Source organism: Scyliorhinus canicula, chromosome 2 (assembly GCF_902713615.1).
Source record: "Scyliorhinus canicula chromosome 2, sScyCan1.1, whole genome shotgun sequence".
Taxonomy (NCBI): domain Eukaryota; kingdom Metazoa; phylum Chordata; class Chondrichthyes; order Carcharhiniformes; family Scyliorhinidae; genus Scyliorhinus; species Scyliorhinus canicula.
Window position 1 is genome coordinate 2,829,500 of NC_052147.1, and position 19,442 is coordinate 2,848,941.

At 56.1% G+C, this 19,442-nt stretch overlaps 1 protein-coding gene across 1 annotated transcript in view; it reads left to right on the forward strand.

Annotated features, from left to right (window-relative positions):
• LOC119979514 (NADP-dependent oxidoreductase domain-containing protein 1-like) overlaps positions 1 to 19,442 on the forward strand; it is a 47,925-nt gene that overhangs the window by 18,969 nt on the left and 9,514 nt on the right. The window contains exon 3 of the mRNA XM_038821849.1: positions 5,383 to 5,563. Within this exon, the coding sequence (XP_038677777.1) occupies positions 5,383 to 5,563 (181 nt within the window). The remainder of the gene's footprint in view (positions 1 to 5,382; positions 5,564 to 19,442) is intronic.

Consider the following 19,442-nt stretch of genomic DNA (forward strand, 5'->3'; position numbering starts at 1 on the left):
TCAGAGGGTCAGTACTGAGGGAGTGCCGCACTGTCAGAGGGTCAATACTGAGGGAGTGCCACACTGTCAGAGGGTCAGTACTGAGGGAGTGCCGCACTGTCAGAGGGTCAGTACTGAGGGAGAGCCGCACTGTCAGAGGGTCAGTACTGAGGGAGTGCCGCACTGTCAGAGGGTCAGTACTGAGTGAGTGCCGCATTGTCAGAGGGTCAATACTAAGGGAGTGCCGCGCTGTCAGAGGGTCAGTACTGAGGGAGTGCCGCACTGTCCGAGGGTCAGTACTGAGGGAGTGCCGCACTGTCAGAGGGTCAGTACTGAGGGAGTGCTGCACTGTCAGAGGGTCAGTACTGAGGGCGCGCTACACTGTCAGAGGGTCAGTACTGAGGGAGTGCCGCACTGTCAGAGGGTCAGTACTGAGTGAGTGCCGCATTGTCAGAGGGTCAATACTAAGGGAGTGCCGCACTGTCAGAGGGTTAGTACTGAGGGAGTGCCGCATTGTCAGAGGGTCAGTACTGAGGGAGTGCCGCACTGTCAGAGGGTCAGTACTGAGGGAGTGCTGCACTGTCAGAGGGTCAGTACTGAGGGAGCGCTGCACTGTCAGAGGGTCAGTACTGAGGGAGTGCCGCACTGTCAGAGGGTCAGTACTGAGGGAGTGCCGCTCTGTCAGAGGGTCAGTACTGAGGGAGCGCTGCACTGTCAGAGTGTCAGTACTGAGGGAGTGCCGCACTGTCAGAGGGCCAGTACTGAGGGAGTGCCGCACTGTCAGAGGGTCAGTACTGAGGGAGTGCTGCACTGTCAGAGGGTCAGTACTGAGGGAGTGCTGTACTGTCAGAGGGTCAGTACTGAGGGAGCGCTGCACCATTGGAGGGTCAGTACTGAGGGAGTGCCGCACTGTCAGAGTGTCAGTACTGAGGGAGTGCCGCACTGTCAGAGGGTCAGTACTGAGGGAGTGCCGCACTGTCAGAGGGTCAGTACTGAGGGAGTGCTGCACTGTCAGAGGGTCAGTACTGAGGGAGTGCCGCACTGTCAGAGGGTCAATACTGAGGGAGTGCCACACTGTCAGAGGGTCAGTACTGAGGGAGTGCCGCACTGTCAGAGGGTCAGTACTGAGGGAGAGCCGCACTGTCAGAGGGTCAGTACTGAGGGAGTGCCGCACTGTCAGAGGGTCAGTACTGAGTGAGTGCCGCATTGTCAGAGGGTCAATACTAAGGGAGTGCCGCGCTGTCAGAGGGTCAGTACTGAGGGAGTGCCGCACTGTCCGAGGGTCAGTACTGAGGGAGTGCCGCACTGTCAGAGGGTCAGTACTGAGGGAGTGCTGCACTGTCAGAGGGTCAGTACTGAGGGCGCGCTACACTGTCAGAGGGTCAGTACTGAGGGAGTGCCGCACTGTCAGAGGGTCAGTACTGAGTGAGTGCCGCATTGTCAGAGGGTCAATACTAAGGGAGTGCCGCACTGTCAGAGGGTTAGTACTGAGGGAGTGCCGCATTGTCAGAGGGTCAGTACTGAGGGAGTGCCGCACTGTCAGAGGGTCAGTACTGAGGGAGTGCTGCACTGTCAGAGGGTCAGTACTGAGGGAGCGCTACACTGTCAGAGGGTCAGTACTGAGGGAGTGCCGCACTGTCAGAGGGTCAGTACTGAGGGAGTGCCGCTCTGTCAGAGGGTCAGTACTGAGGGAGCGCTGCACTGTCAGAGTGTCAGTACTGAGGGAGTGCCGCACTGTCAGAGGGCCAGTACTGAGGGAGTGCCGCACTGTCAGAGGGTCAGTACTGAGGGAGTGCTGCACTGTCAGAGGGTCAGTACTGAGGGAGTGCCGCACTGTCAGAGGGTCAATACTGAGGGAGTGCCACACTGTCAGAGGGTCAGTACTGAGGGAGTGCCGCACTGTCAGAGGGTCAGTACTGAGGGAGAGCCGCACTGTCAGAGGGTCAGTACTGAGGGAGTGCCGCACTGTCAGAGGGTCAGTACTGAGTGAGTGCCGCATTGTCAGAGGGTCAATACTAAGGGAGTGCCGCGCTGTCAGAGGGTCAGTACTGAGGGAGTGCCGCACTGTCCGAGGGTCAGTACTGAGGGAGTGCCGCACTGTCAGAGGGTCAGTACTGAGGGAGTGCTGCACTGTCAGAGGGTCAGTACTGAGGGAGCGCTACACTGTCAGAGGGTCAGTACTGAGGGAGTGCCGCACTGTCAGAGGGTCAGTACTGAGTGAGTGCCGCATTGTCAGAGGGTCAATACTAAGGGAGTGCCGCACTGTCAGAGGGTTAGTACTGAGGGAGTGCCGCATTGTCAGAGGGTCGGTACTGAGGGAGTGCCGCACTGTCAGAGGGTCAGTACTGAGGGAGTGCTGCACTGTCAGAGGGTCAGTACTGAGGGAGCGCTACACTGTCAGAGGGTCAGTACTGAGGGAGTGCCGCACTGTCAGAGGGTCAGTACTGAGGGAGTGCCGCTCTGTCAGAGGGTCAGTACTGAGGGAGCGCTGCACTGTCAGAGTGTCAGTACTGAGGGAGTGCCGCATTGTCAGAGGGTCAGTACTGAGGGAGTGCTGCACTGTCAGAGGGTCAGTACTGAGGGAGTGCCGCACTGTCAGAGGGTCAGTACTGAGGGAGCGCCGCATTGACAGAGGGTCAGTCCTGAGGGAGTGCTGCACATCAGAGGGTCAGTACTGAGGGAGTGCCGCACTGTCAGAGGGTCAGTACTGAGAGAGTGCTGCACTGTCAGAGGGTCAGTACTGAGGGAGCTCTGCACTGTCAGAGGGTCAGTACTGAGGGAGTGCTGCACTGTCAGAGGGTTAGTACTGAGGGAGTGCTGCACTGTCAGAGGGTCAGTACTGAGGGAGTGCTGTACTGTCAGAGGGTCAGTACTGAGGGAGTGCCGCACTGTCAGAGGGTCAGTACTGAGGGAGTGCTGTACTGTCAGAGGGTCAGTACTGAGGGAGTGCCGCACTGTCAGAGGGTCAGTACTGAGGGAGTGCTGCATGTCAGAGGGTCAGTACTGACGGGGTGCTGCACTGTCAGAGGGTCAGTACTGAGGGAGTGCCGCACTGTCAGAGGGTCAGTACTGAGGGAGAGCTGCACTGTCAGAGGGTCAGTACTGAGGGAGTGCCGCACTGTCAGAGGGTCAGTACTGAGGGAGTGCCGCACTGTCAGAGGGTCAGTACTGAGGGAGTGCCGCACTGTCAGAGGGTCAGTGCTGAGGGAGTGCCGCACTGTCAGAGGGCCAGTACTGAGGGAGTGCTGCACCATTGGAGGGTCAGTACTGAGGGAGTGCCGCACTGTCAGAGGGTCAGTACTGAGGGAGTGCTGCACCATTGGAGGGTCAGTACCGAGGTGTTGTTTAAGGGGGGCAGCCTCAGTCAAAGCTGGGTTCATTTCATAAAGGGCAAAAGATTGGGAAGTAAAGCCAGGATGATGAGCAGGATAGAGAATATTATTAAACAGAGTAGAGGCAGTATGATGCATGTCAGATGAATTCTTCAGGAGAGAGCCAGGTCCAATACAATTATTTGAAAGGCAGAGTGAAGAGCAAAACATGCCATGCAAAGAGGAGAATCTGAGAATGTAATTGCAATCAGTAGGAAAGGTAACCCAAATATCATCTACTTGCCTGGAAACTGTGAGTGGGCAGTCAGAGGTAGAGTGGGTCCTATTAGGAACAAAAAGATTGATAGATACTTAGATCAGCTGGGCAAGGCGACAATACTTAACAATGTTTACTGAGGAAGATTTTGAGAAGGTCCCACATTAAAGGCTGCTTAACAAAATTGAGGTGGATGGAACAGACGGGTCTGTGTCAGCTTGGCTTAAGGGTAGAAAGCAGTGAGTTTTCGTCAATACTTGATTTTTAGACTGGAGGATGGTCGACAATGGTATTCTCCATGGGTCAGTGCAAGGACCACTGGTTTTCTGATACATATCACTTAGATATCGGAATTCGGAGTAAAGTTTCAGATGTATTGATGATATCACACGTGGGGGAGTGGTAAACAGTAAAGATTGCCTGCAACAGGACATGGGCAGATAGAATGGGCAGACAAGTGGCAGATGGAATTTAATACAGAAATGAGTGAAATGATTCATTTTGGCTTCAGCAACCTGGAGAGGCTAAATAAATCTAATGCCACAGTTTTCAAAATTGTGCAGGAACAGAGGGGCCATGATAGCAAGTGAATCGATCTTTGAAGGTGGCAAGCCATATTGAGGGAGTATTTAGCAGAGCTTCATAAACAGAGGTATTGAGTACAGACGGAAGGAGTTTATGCATAATCTTTATAAAGCTCTAGTTGGGTTACAGGGAGAGTATTAAGCCCAGGACTGATCACCACACCTCAGGAAGAGTGTGAATGTCCTTGAGAGGCTGCTGAGGAAATTTACCAAAATAGTTCCAGGAATGAGGTATTTTTGCCACATGGTTAGATATAAAAAGTGGGCATCCTCTCCTTGGGAGAATTTGATAGTGGTGTACAAGTTTATAACAATTAGATAAGGTGGACAAATAAACATTGTTTCCATTAGCTGATGGTACAAGACTAGGGGAAGCTGATTTAAGGTTTTGGACAAGAGATGCAGGGAAGAATGTGAGGAAGAACATTTTTACTCAGAAAGTGGTAATGACCTGGAACTCATTACCTATAATGTGGTGGGTAAAGATCATGATTGCAAGTTTTAACAGATCCCTTTACTTTAAATCCGTGTAAAACTTAAACCAGAATGTCTTGATGACCCATTTAAATCAGATTCTAAATACTGTTGAATGCTAAATAAAACTTTATCCATTTGATAAAGTACTCTAATGCATTAGTACACTTCCACAATACTGGTTAATTTAATGGTCAGTTACCTTTTAAAGACAGAGCCCAATCACTGCATTCATGCATACCTTAATCTTCATACACCGTTACATTGTGACATTTGAAGTTGGCAAGAACTTTTAAACTTATCTATCAAAAGGTCTTGCCAGTTTCAGGCAGCCGGCTTATCCAAAGTTCATGAATTGACTTACCTTGTCCAAACTATCTTCAGGAACCTTAAGGGAAATAGCATTATCAGGGTAAAACTCATTTGCAGCAGATATTCAAATGGTGACTGCCTGCTCTCCATCCCCTCCCCCCCAAATATCGCTTTACCCCAGCAACGGCTCACAACCTGCCATGTTTCCCACCTTGGGGGACCTGTGCCCATTGGGAAAGGCCGAGTGAGTTTAGAATTGCAGCCCTGCATGTCTCTGGTCTGGGCCTCCCCGCACAGGTTTGCTTAACATTGGGAGGGTCCAGGACACTGGATTGATGTGAGAAGCAGCTGAATGGGGAGATTGTAGGGGTAGAATTCTAAGTCAGTAAGATCCGGTGGACTGAAGAGCTTTCTTTGATGCTACGCCAACTGCTTTCTGTTTCAGGTGACCTAACTGACTTGGGAATCCAGTGTTTTTATGATAACAGACGTCTAGCCGCTTCAGTGGACGTGATGTTTCTCTGCTGTCTACCGTCCCAGTTATTTGCTGTTTCTTCCCAGATCCGGGGCTCCATCCCCAAGACCTGTATTGTGTACAGCTTAGTAACTGCAGTGCCTGCTGCCAGGTAAGTCTGTACAGCTTAGTAACTGTAGTGCCTGCTGCCAGGTAAGTCTGTCACTTACACAGGACAGGAGTCTCATAATACAGACACAATCTGTTGCTGTAAGAGTGAATTCATAGATTTAGTAAAAGAGGAAATAGATCTGACACCCCTGCATTAGAGTAAAATCACAGGCTAATTAAATAGTTATATCCCAAGGTCCGAATACCAGCAGAAGCTGCCAGCAAGGTTGTTGGACAACAGACGGTTCCTGGCCATGAGATTACAGACAAGCTTTTGGGTGAAGGTTTAATAACTCAAGATTGGAATTGTGAACAATGCTCTGTGTACTGATTCACTGTATAAGCAGGCTGTATCAGTGATTTCGAGCTGAGGGCAGGTTTATCATCTTCTCCTGTGAGAGCTGTGTTAAAGCTGAGAGAGCTGAATCAGAGGAGGATGTTCGTTTCTCTGGGGTAGTTCCCTCCGTGCTTGAATCATGAATAAACTGGTAACAGGTGCCTGCAAGTCTGCCCGGTACACAAAAATCAGGTCTTTATTTGGGCAGCACGGTAGCATAGTGGTTAGCACAGCTGCTTCACAGCTCCAGGGTCCCAGGTTCGATTCCCGGCTTGGGTCACTGTCTGTGTGGAGTCTGCACGTTCTCCGCGTGTCTGCGTGGGTTTCCTCCGGGTGCTCCGGTTTCCTCCCGTAGTCCAAAGATGTGCAGGTTAGATGGATTGGCTATGCTAAATTGCCCTTAGTATCCAAAAAAAGGTTAAGTGGGGTTACTAGGTTACGGGGATAGGGTGGAGGTGCGGGCTTGGGTAGGATGTTCTTTCCACGGGCCAGTTCAGACTCGATGGGCCGAATGGACTCCTTCCGCACTGTAAATTCTATGATCTATGATCTATGACCTTGGCCAAGGTCGAGCACCTCCAGTCCCAGCTTCCAGGACGAGTCCAGACTTGCCCTTGTTTGCCTCTGACCAGTGTCTGTGTTCATTTGGCCTGTCCCAATTCTCAACAGGCCAGCCCATTGTTTAATTTAGATTGTCCAGTTCTGTATCTGGCCCAGCTTCTCAGGCCGTTGGCTATCTGGCTACAGTTGAAAGCACTTTCCTCCACCTCTCCTGTGTCATAAGGCAATGCCAGTGTGTAAGGTTAGACATGACTCCACAACCCTTACTTCATTTATCCAGTTGAAGGAATGCCGCACATTTGAGTCGTCAGTGTTAGAACATAGAACATAGAACAGTACAGCACAGTACAGGCCCTTCAGCCCACGATGTTGTGCTGACCATTTATCCAAATCTAAGATCAACCTAACCTACACCCCTTCAATTTACTGCTGTCCATGTGCCTGTCCAAGAGTCGCTTAAATGTCCCTAATGACTGACTCCACCACCTCTGCTGGCAGTGCATTCCACACATCCACCACTCTCTGTGTAAAGAACCAACCTCTGACATCTCCCCTGTACCTTCCTCCAATCACCTTAAAATTATGTCCCCTCATGACAGCCATTTCCACCCTGGGGAAAAGTCTCTGGCTATCCACTCTATCCATGCCTCTCATCACCTTGTACACCTCTATCAAGTCTCCTCTCCGCCTTCTTTGCTCCAGTGAGAAAAGCCCCAGCTCCCTCAACCTTACTTCATAAGACATGCCCTCCAGTCCAGGCAGCATCCTGGTAAATCTCCTCTGCACCCTCTCCAAAGCATCCACATCCTTCCTATAATGAGGCGACCAGAACCGGACACAATATTCCAAGTGTAGTCTAATTAGAGTTTTATAAAGCTGCAGCAAAACCTTGCGGCTCTTAAACTCAATCCCCCTGTTAATGAAAGCCAACATACCATACGCCTTCTTAACAACCCTATCAACCTGGGTGGTAACTTTGAGGGATCTATGTACGTGGACCCCAAGATCCCTCTGTTCCTCCACACTTCCAAGAATCCTGCCTTTAACCCTGTATTCAGCATTCAAATTCGACCTTCCAAAATGAATCACTTCACATTTATCTAGGTTGAACTCCATCTGCCACTTCTCAGCCCAGCTCTGCATCCTGTCAATGTCCTGCTGTAACCTGCAACAGCTCTCGACACTATCTACAACTGCCCCAACCTTCGTGTCATCGGCAAACTTACTAACCCACCCTTCCACTTCCTCATCTAAATCATTTATAAAAACCACAAAGAGCAGAGGTCCCAGAACAGATCCCTGCGGGACACCACTGGTCACCGACCTCCAGGTGGAATACTTTCCATCCACTACCACTCGCTGTCTTCTTTCGGCCAGCCAATTCTGTATCCAGACAACCAAATTTCCCTGCATCCCATGACCCCTAACTTTCTGAATGAGCCTACCATGGGTAACCTTATCAAATGCCTTACTGAAATCCATATACACCACATCCACTGCCCGATCTTCATCAATGTGTCTCTTCACATCCTCAAAGAATTCAATGAGGCTTGTGAGGCATGACCTGCCCCTCACAAAGCCAGGCTGACTATCTTTAATCAAACTATGTTTTTCTAAATAATCATAAATCCTATCTCTCAGAATCCTTTCCAATATTTTGCTCACCACACACGCAAGACTGATGGGTCTGTAATTCCCAGGGATTTCCCTATTCCCTTTCTTGAACAGGGGAACAACATTCGCCTCCCTCCAATCATCCGGCACTACTCCAGTGGAGAGTGAGGATGCAAAGATCATCGCCAACGGCGCAGCAATCTCCTCCCTCGCTTCCCGTAGTAACCTTGGGTATATCCCGTCAGGCCCAGGGGACTTATCTATCCTGATGCTTTTCAAAATTTCCAGCACATCCTCCTTCTTAATATCAATCTGTTCGAGTCTATTAACCTGGTTCACACTGTTCTCATGGGCAACAAGGTCCCTTTCTCTAGTGAATACTGAAGCAAAATATTCATTTAGGGCCTCCCCCATCTCCCAAGTTCCCTCCACTATCCCTGATCGGCCCTACTCTCACTCTGATCATCCTCTTATTTCTCACATAAGGGTAGAACACCTTGGGGTTTTCCCTAATCCTTCCTGCCAGGGCTTTTTCATGCCCCCTTCTAGCTCTCCTCAGTCCATTTTTGTGTTCCTTCCTGGCTACCTTGTAACCCTTTAGAGCCGAGTCACATCCTTGCTTCCTCAACCTAAGCTTCCTTCTTCCTTTTGACTAGAAGCTCCACTTCTCTCGTCATCCAAGGCTCCTTCACCTTACCATTCCTTCCTTGTCTCAGTGGGACAAAACTATTAAGCACTCGCAGCAAGTGCTCCTTAAACAATCCCCACATTACTGTTGTGCTTTTCCCCAAGAACAATTATTCCCACTTTATGCTCCTCAGCTCCTGTCTAATAGCAGTATAATTTCCCCTCCCCCAATTAAATACCTTCCCATACTGTGTGTTCCTATCCCTCTCCATGACTATGGTAAAGGTCAAGGAGTTGCGGTCATTGTCACTGAAATGCTTTCCCACCGAGACATCTGACACCTGGCCTGGTTCGTTGCCGAGCACCAAGTCCAATATGGCCTCCCCCCTAGTCGGTTTATCTACATATTGAGTCAGGAATCCTTCCTGTACACACCTGACAAAATCTGCTCCATCCAAACCATTTACACTAAGGAGGTTCCAGTCAATATTAGGGAAGTTGAAGTCACCCATGACAACAACTTCTGCACCTTTCCAAGATCTGCCACCCAATCTGTTCCTCCATCTCTCTGCCGCTATTGGGGAGTCTACAGAAAACTCCCAAGAAAGTGACTGTTTCTTTCTTGTTTCTGACTTCCACCCACAGTGACTCACTAGACAAACTGTGGTAGTCACCACTGTTGCATAATATTGTATGTTTGGGTTTTACGGTAAGGCCCCTGTACTACAGGTACGGGGGTAGATCCCTGCCTGCTGGCTCCGCCCAGTAGGCGGAGTATAAATGTGTGTGCTCTCCGTACAGCAGCTATTTCGTCAGCTGCTGTAGGAGGCCACACATCTCTGTGTAATAAAGCCTCGATTACATTCTACTCTCGTCTCGTCGTAATTGATAGTGCATCAATTTATTACACTGAGATATTTCAGAGATGGACCTCCGCATCAAGCTGGATTGCCTGAAGCTTCATCCTCAAGCAGACAACGCCAAAAAAGACTTTGAACATTGGCTAGTCTGCTTTGAAGCATACACCCAATCCCAGAAGCACATTAGCTCCAGATTCTGTACACGCGGCTGTGGTCCAACGTTTTTCCCCTCGTCCAGGACCCGCCGACCTACGCAGAAGCCATGGTGCAACTGAAGGAGAATTACGCTCAGCGGACCAACAAGATCTACGCCAGGCACCTCCTGTCCACGCGGCACCAACTTCCCGGTGAGTCTGTGGAAGATTTCTGGCATGCCCTGCTCGCCCTGGTGAGAGACTGTGACTGCCAGGCCGTTTCAGCCACTGAACATTCGAACCTGCTGATGAGAGACGCATTCATTACGGGCATAGGGTCTGACTACATCCGCCAGCGCCTCTTAGAAGGGGCCATGCTTGACCACGAAACTAGCGCTCTTGCTTACGGTCGCTCACGCAACGTACAGGCTTATGCCCCCAGCCGCACAGCCCACCCCCCCTGTGCATCGTGGACCCCGCCGGCGGCCACCCCATTGTGGACCCCATCAGCGATTGGCCCCAGCCAACCCCACGCCTGCGCCACGCGGCAGGCCTGGGGGACCCACATGCTACTTCTGCTGATAGACAAAACACGCCCAGCATCGCTGCCCGGCGCGGAGTGCGCTCTGCAAGGCCTGTGGCAAGAAGGGACATTTCGCTGCAGTGTGCCAGGCCCGCTCAATCGCCGCTATTGTCCCGGCACTCCCCTCGTGCGGCCCGTGGGCAACGCCATCTTTCTCTCCTCAGACAACGTGCGGCCCGTGGGCTATGCCATCTTGCTCTACTCACAACACGTGTGGCCCGTGGGCGACGCCATCTTGCCTGCCCCAGGACACGTGCAGCCCATGGGCGCCGTCATCGTACCCGCCTTAGGACGGCTGCCCATCGGGCACCTCATAAGGCCGCTCATCGCCTGCAACTGCCGTCGACCAGCCGCGTCGCGCCTCGGTCACGATTGACCAGTCTCGACCGCGCAACCTCGCGACCGCTTCAACAAAGGTGAAGGTCGAGGGGCACGAGATATCCTGCCTTCTGGACTCCGGGAGCACTGAAAGCTTCATCCACCCCGATACGGTAAGGCGCTGCTCCCTCACGGTACACCCCGCTAACCAGAGAATCTTCCCTCCGTGGCGATCCGGGGGGTACTGCATCACCACCCTCACCGTCCAGGGCGTAGAGTTCAGCTGTTTCTGGCTCTACGTCCTCCCCAACCTCTGCGCTGCCCTGCTACTCGGCCTAGACTTCCAGTGCAACCTCCAGAGCCTAACCCTGAAATTTGGCGGGCCCCTACCACCCCTTACTGTTTGCGGCCTCGCGACCCTTAAGGTCGACCTGCCTTCCCTTGTTGCAAACCTAACCCCGAATTGCAAACCCATCGCCACCAGGAGCAGACGGTACAGCGCCCAGGACAGAACCTTCATCAGGTCTGAGGTCCAGCGGCTGCTGCGGGAAGGTATTATCGAGGCCAGCAACAGCCCCTGGAGAGCCCAAGTGGTGGTGGTGAAAACCGGGGAGAAAAACAGGATGGTCGTTGAATTCAGTCAGACCATCAACCGGTACACGCAGCTCGACGCGTATCCCCTCCCTCACATATCTGATATGGTCAATCAGATTGCACAGTACCGGGTCTTCTTGACAGTGGGCCTGAAATCTGCCTACCACCAGCTCCCCATCCGTAAGACGGACCGCCCATACACCGCGTTTGAAGCAGACGGCCGCCTTTACCACTTTCCTTCGGCGTCACCAACGGGGTCTCGGTCTTCCAATGGGAGATGGACCAAATGGTTGACCGGTACGGACTGTGGGCCATCTTTCCGTACCTGAACAACGTCACCATCTGCGGCCACGACCAGCAGGACCGCGACGCTAACCTTTCCAAATTTCTCCACACCGCCACTCTCCTCAACCTAACTTACAACAAGGAGAAGTGTGTGTTCAGCACGAACCGCTTAGCCATCCTCGTCTATGTGATTCAGAACGGAGTTCTCGGGCCCGACGCCGATCGCATGCACCCCTCATGGAACTCCCCCTCCCCCACTGCCCCAAGGCCCTCAAACGATGCCTGGGTTTCTTTCGTGTTACGCCCAGTGGGTCCCAAACTATGCAGACAAAGCCCGCCCACTAATTCACTCCTCTGTTTTCCCACTGATGGCCGAGGCTCACCAGGCCTTCAACCGTATCAAGGCCGACATCGCCAAGACCGCGGTGCACGCGATTGACGAGCCGCTCCCCTTCCAGGTCGGGAGCGATGCTTCAGACGTCGCTCTGGCTGCCACCCTCAACCAGGCAGGCAGGCCCGTGGCATTCTTCTCCCGCACCCTCCACGCCTCCGAAATTCGGCACTCCTTTGTCGAAAAGGAGGCCCAACCCATCATTGAAGCTGTGCGACATTGGAGGCATTACCTGGCCAGCAGGAGATTCACTCTCCTCACTGACCAATGGTCGGTTGCCTTCATGTTCAACAACACACAGAGGGACAAGATCAAAAATGATAAAATCTTGAGGTGGGGGATCGAGCTCTCCACCTATAACTATGAGATTTTGTATCGCCCCGGTAAGCTCAACGAGCCCCCCCCCCGCGATGCTATGTCCCGAGGTACATGTGCCAGCGCACAAGTGGACCGACTCCGGACCCTGCACGACAATCTCTGTCACCCAGGGGTCACCCGTTTTTACCATTTCATAAAGGCCCACAATCTGCCCTACTCCATCGAGGAATTCAGGGCGATCACCAGAGACTGCCAGGTCTGCACGGAGTGCAAACCGTACTTCTACCGGCCAGATCGTGCGCGCCTGGTGAAGGCCCCCGCCCCTTTGAACGCCTCAGCGTGGACTTCAAAAGGCCCCACCCCTCCACCGGCCAAAACACGTACTTTCTCAGTGTGGTCGATGAATATCCCCGATTCCCCTTCGCCATCCCATGCCCCGACATGACGCCTGCCACCGTCACCAAAGCCTCAACACCATCTTCGCTCTGTTCAGGTTTCCAGCCTACGTCCACAGCGACCGGAGATCCTCATTTATGAGCGATGAGCTGTGCCAGTTCCTGCTCAGCAGGGGTATCGCCTCAAACAGGATGACCAGCTACAACCCCCGGGGAAACGGGCATGTGGAGTGGGAGAATGGGACAGTCGGAGGGCCATCCAGCTGCCCCTATGGTCCAGAAATCTCCCGGCCTCCCGCTGGCAGGAGGTCCTCCCCGACGCCCTTCACTCCATTCGGTCGCTCCTATGCACCGTGACTAACAAATCTCCCCATGAACATCGCTTTGCCTTCCCCAGGAAGTCCACCTCCGGGGTTTCGCTCCCAACATGGCTGGAAGCTCCAGGACCCATTCTCCTCCGTAAACACGTGCAACTCCACAAGGCAGACCCGTTGGTTGAGAGGGTACAGCTACGTCACGCCAACCCGCTTACGTAGCGTACCCCGACGGCCGCCAAGACACAGTCTCCCTCAGGGACCTGGCACCAGCTGGCTCCCCCCCCCCCCGCCCTGGCGCCACCCTCCCTTTCCTCGGCCCACCCCACTGCAGCCCCCGCTCCAGGACAATCCGTCCTCCCCTTGCTCACACCCGGGGATGAAGAGGATTTCGACACGCTCCCGGACTCACCGAAGACCAAGCTGACGCCTGAGTTGCCACCAGTACTGCGGCGCTCTCAACGACAGATCAAGGCACCGGATCGTCTAAATTTGTAACCTTCTCTGTAATTTTTGACAGCAATCTGTATGTATATAGTTTTCCACCAGCCACTTTGGACCCTGTAGCCACCACTGTTGTATTATATTGTATATATGGGTTTTACGGTAAGGCCCCTGTACTACAGGTATGGGGGTAGATCCCTGCTTGCTGGCTCCACCCAGTAGGCGGAGTATAAATGTGTGTGCTCTCCGTACAGCAGGCATTTCGTCAGCTGCTGTAGGAGGCCACACATCTCTGTGTAATAAAGCCTCGATTACATTCTACCCACGTCTCGTCATAATTGATAGTGCTTCGCAAACCCTCCTCAACTACCTCCTTTTCTGCAGCTGTGGTGCACTCCCTAATTAACAGTGCCACACCCCCTCCTCTTTTACCTCCCTCCCTATTCTTCCGGAACATCTAACAACCATTCCTGCCCCTGTGAAATCCATGTCTCCGTAATGGCCACAACGTCGTAGTTCCAAGTACTGATCCATGGTCTAAGTTCACCTACCTTATTCCTGACACTCCTTGCATTGAAGCAGACACACTTTAACCCATTCCACTGGGTACACGCAGAAGGTCCTGGGTTCGAGCCCCAGTGGAATCATTGCTGCTTTTCTTTACTCAGAGAGTAGTAAGGGCGTGGAATGCGCTGCCTGTAACAGTAGTGGACTCGCCAACACTAAGGGCATTTAAATGGTCATTGGATAGACATATGGACGATAAGGGAATAGTGTAGATGGGCTTTAGAGGAGTTTCGCAACATCGAGGGCCGAAGGGCCTGTACTGCGCTGTAATGTTCTATGTTCTATGACAGTGACCCAGAGCCGGGATCGAACCTGGGTCCTCGGCGCCGTGAGACAGCAGTGCTAGCCACTGCGCCACCGTGCTGCCCAGCTTTCTTTTAATGTGACCTCTGTTTGGACATAATGGCCACGATTTACCAGCCAGCTTTGCACTCGACCTGGACTGCAGTTCTGGCCGTTAGATGCCAGGAGAGGCCTCCCCCAGTTACCTGGCAGCCAGTATGGGTAGATCTGGGTAGATCCCGTGAGGCGTCGGGATCAGGATCCCGCCCATAATGCGCGTGACCAAGCCGCACCCACTTCAGTTGATTTTAAACTTACCCGGGATCTACCAGCCTCCCGAGATTCACCAGCCTCCCCAAGGAGGCCCCAGCCAGGTGCCATTCAGTATGGTTCACACAAACGTGGGCCAGGCGCAATGGGACCAGGGGACATTGCAGGCCCCTGGATGGTCAGGCACAGTGCAGGATGGCTCCCTGACCCTCCCCCTGGAATGTGGCCACCTTGGCACTGCCACCCTGGAACTGCCCACCACAAATGACACCTTGAAACGTTTCTGTTCGATCACAACCATTAACTCAGTGAGTGCTTCATCAGAGTCAGAGTGGAATGTTTGTTTTTTTAAACAGGTTTCCCTCTCCGAGTGAAGCCAGTAGTATTGAGAATTAAAGCACAGATAAAAAGACTAATCTTTCAGAAAACCACCAAGCCTGCTTTTGAATTCGGAATTGATAAATATCTGGACATGAGTTGCTATTTCAAGCATTTTAAATTGAGTTCATCTGGTGTTTAAGGGAGGGAAGTGCAAAGATTCTCCAGAATCCTGAAAGTGAGGGCTGCCCGGTGGCGCAGTGGTTAGCACTGCTGCCTCACAGCGCCGAGGACCCGGGTTCGATCCCAGCTCTGGGTCACTGTCCGTGTGGAGTTTGCACATTCTTCCCGTGTCTGCCCCCACAACCCAAAGATGTGCAGGTTAGGTGTATTGGCCATGCTAAATTGCCCCTTAATTGTAAAAAATGAACTCCTGAAACTGTAGTTCCACGGAATGCATCAATTTGTTTATAGTCGTAGATGTTGATAAAGACTGTATTGAAAGGGAAGTATAGGCGAGGTGAATGGGGTGACAGCTTTCTCTTGGAGATATTTGTGACGATAATGAACTTTTCAGAGCCCTGGGGCTGGATTCTCCGTTCCTCAGGGTAAGTGCAGACGCCAACCGAAGATCGGTGGTGATCCATGACGGGAAAATCGGCACATCAACCTCACCGATTCTGCTACCGGTGAGGGGGTAGCACTGGCGCCATGTGAGACACCCGCGGAACGCACGGAGAACGGTTGGAGAATCACTGGATCCCGTGCTGACAACCTGCAGCCATACGTACGCCTACACCCCCCACACACGCACCGGTCACGCCGGAAAAGATGGCGCCGGCCGTGCTGGACATGTACCTCCCCCACCCCAACCTCACAGCCTCCCTCCCCCACCCCAACCTCGCAGCCTCCCTCCCCCACCCCAACCTCACAGCCTCCCTCCCCCACCCCAACCTCGCAGCCTCCCCCCCCCACCCCAACCTCGCAGCCTCCCTCCCCCACCCCAACCTCGCAGCCTCCCTCCCCCACCCCGACCTCACAGCCTCCCTCCCTCACGCCAACCTCACAGCCTCCCTCCCCCACCCCAACCTCACAGCCTCCCTCCCCCACCCCAACCTCACAGCCTCCCTCCCCCACCCCGACCTCACAGCCTCCCTCCCCCACCCCAACCTCACAGCCTACCTCCCCCACCCCAACCTCGCAGCCTCCCTCCCCCACCCCAACCTCACAGCCTCCCTCCCCCACCCCAACCTCACAGCCTCCCTCCCCCACCCCAACCTCACAGCCTCCCTCCCCCACCCCAACCTCACAGCCTCCCTCCCCCACCCCAACCTCACAGCCTCCCTCCCCCACCCCAACCTCACAGCCAACCTCCCCCACCCCAACCTCACAGCCTACCTCCCCCACCCCCAACCTCACAGCCTCCCTCCCCCACCCCAACCTCCCCCACCCCAACCTCCCCCACCCCAACCTCACAGCCTCCCTCCCCCACCCCAACCTCCCCCACCCCGACCTCACAGCCTACCTCCCCCACCCCAACCTCGCAGCCTCCCTCCCCCACCCCAACCTCCCCCACCCCAACCTCGCAGCCTACCTCCCCCACCCCAACCTCACAGCCTCCCTCCCCCACCCCAACCTCACAGCCTCCCTCCCCCACCCCGACCTCACAGCCTCCCTCCCCCACCCCGACCTCGCAGCCTCCCTCCCCCACCCCAACCTCACAGCCTTCCTCCCCCACCCCAACCTCCCCCACCCCAACCTCACAGCCTCCCTCCCCCACCCCAACCTCCCCCACCCCGACCTCACAGCCTACCTCCCCCACCCCAACCTCGCAGCCTCCCTCCCCCACCCCAACCTCCCCCACCCCAACCTCGCAGCCTCCCTCCCCCACCCCGACCTCACAGCCAACCTCCCCCACCCCAACCTCACAGCCTCCCTCCCCCACCCCTGACCTCGCAGCCTCCCTCCCCCACCCCAACCTCCCCCACCCCAACCTCACAGCCTCCCTCCCCCACCCCAACCTCGCAGCCTCCCTCCCCCACCCCAACCTCACAGCCTCCCTCCCCCACCCCCGACCTCGCAGCCTCCCTCCCCCACCCCAACCTCCCCCACCCCAACTTCACAGCCTCCCTCCCTCACCCCAACCTCCCCCACCCCAACCTCACAGCCTACCTCCCCCACCCCAACCTCCCCCACCCCAACCTCACAGCCTACCTCCCCCACCCCAACCTCACAGCCTACCTCCCCCACCCCAACCTCCCCCACGCCAACCTCCCCCACCCCAACCTCCCCCACCCCGACCTCCCCCACCCCGACCTCCCCCACCCCAACCTCACAGCCTACCTCCCCCACCCCAACCTCGCAGCCTCCCTCCCCCACCCCAACCTCACAGCCTCCCTCCCCCCCCCCGAGCTCCCCCACCCCAACCTCACAGCCTCCCTCCCCCACCCCAACCTCCCCCACCCCAACCTCACAGCCTCCCTCCCCCACCCCAACCTCACAGCCTCCCTCCCCCACCCCAACCTCACAGCCTCCCTCCCCCACCCCAACCTCACAGCCTACCTCCCCCACCCCAACCTCACAGCCTCCCTCCCCCACCCCAACCTCCCCCACCCCAACCTCACAGCCTCCCTCCCCCACCCCAACCTCACAGCCTCCCTCCCCCACCCCAACCTCCCCCACCCCAACCTCGCAGCCTACCTCCCCCACCCCAACCTCCCCCACCCCAACCTCACAGCCTCCCTCCCCCACCCCAACCTCCCCCACCCCAACTTCACAGCCTACCTCCCCCACCCCAACCTCACAGCCTCCCTCCCCCACCCCGACCTCGCAGCCTATCTCCCCCACCCCAACCTCACAGCCTACCTCCCCCACCCCAACCTCACAGCCTCCCTCCCCCACCCCAACCTCGCAGCCTACCTCCCCCACCCCAACCTCACAGCCTCCCTCCCCCACCCCCGACCTCGCAGCCTCCCTCCCCCACCCCGACCTCCCCCACCCCAACCTCACAGCCTCCCTCCCCCACCCCGACCTCGCAGCCTCCCTCCCCCACCCCGACCTCCCCCCCCCCAACCTCACAGCCTACCTCCCCCACCCCAACCTCACAGCCTACCTCCCCCACCCCAACCTCCCCCACCCCAGCCTCCCCCACCCCAACCTCACAGCCTACCTCCCCCACCGCAACCTCACAGCCTCCCTCCCCCCCCCCAACCTCCCCCACCCCAACCTCCCCCACCCCAACCTCCCCCACCCCAACCTCACAGCCTACCTCCCCCACCCCAACCTCCCCCACCCCAGCCTCCCCCACCCCAACCTCACAGCCTACCTCCCCCACCCCAACCTCACAGCCTCCCTCCCCCACCCCAACCTCCCCCACCCGAACCTCACAGCCTACCTCCCCCACCCCAATCTCCCCCACCCCAACCTCACAGCCTACCTCCCCCAACCCAACCTCCCCCACCCCAACCTCACAGCCTACCTCCCCCACCCCAACCTCCCCCACCCCAACCTCACAGCCTCCCTCCCCCACCCCAACCTCCCCCACCCCAACCTCCCCCACCCCAACCTCACAGCCTCCCTCCCCCCACCCCAACCTCACAGCCTACCTCCCCCACCCCAACCTCACAGCCCCCCTCCCCCACCCCAACCTCCCCCACCCCAACCTCACAGCCTCCCTCCCCCACCCCAACCTCACAGCCTCCCTCCCCCACCCCAACCTCCCCCACCCACCCCAACCTCCCCCACCCCAACCTCACAGCCTCCCTCCCCCACCCCAACCTCACAGCCTACTTCCCCCACCCCAACCTCCCCCACCCCAACCTCACAGCCTACCTCCCCCACCCCAACCTCGCAGCCTACCTCCCCCACCCCAACCTCACAGCCTCCCTCCCCCACCCCATCCTCACAGCCTACCTCCCCCACCCCAACCTCCCCCACCCCAACCTCACAGCCTCCCTCCCCCACCCCAACCTCACAGCCTCCCTCCCCCACCCCAACCTCGCTGCCTCCCCCCCCACCCCGACCTCCCCCACCCCAACCTCACAGCCTCCCTCCCCCACCCCCGACCTCGCAGCCTCCCTCCCCCACCCCAACCTCCCCCACCCCAACCTCACAGCCTCCCTCCCCCACCCCAACCTCACAGCCTCCCTCCCCCACCCCAACCTCGCAGCCTCCCTCCCCACCCCGACCTCCCCCACCCCAACCTCACAGCCTCCCTCCCCCACCCCGACCTCACAGCCTCCCTCCCCCACCCCAACCTCACAGCCTACCTCCCCCACCCCATCCTCACAGCCTACCTCCCCCACCCCAACCTCCCCCAGCCCAACTCACAGCCTACCTCCCCCACCCCAACCTCGCAGCCTACCTCCCCCACCCCAACCTCCCCCACCCCAACCTCGCAGCCTACCTCCCCCACCCCAACCTCGCAGCCTCCCTCCCCACCCCGACCTCCCCCACCCCAACCTCACAGCCTCCCTCCCCCACCCCGACCTCACAGCCTCCCTCCCCCACCCCAACCTCACAGCCTACCTCCCCCACCCCATCCTCACAGCCTACCTCCCCCACCCCAACCTCCCCCAGCCCAACTCACAGCCTACCTCCCCCACCCCAACCTCGCAGCCTACCTCCCCCACCCCAACCTCGCAGCCTCCCTCCCCCACCCCAACCTCG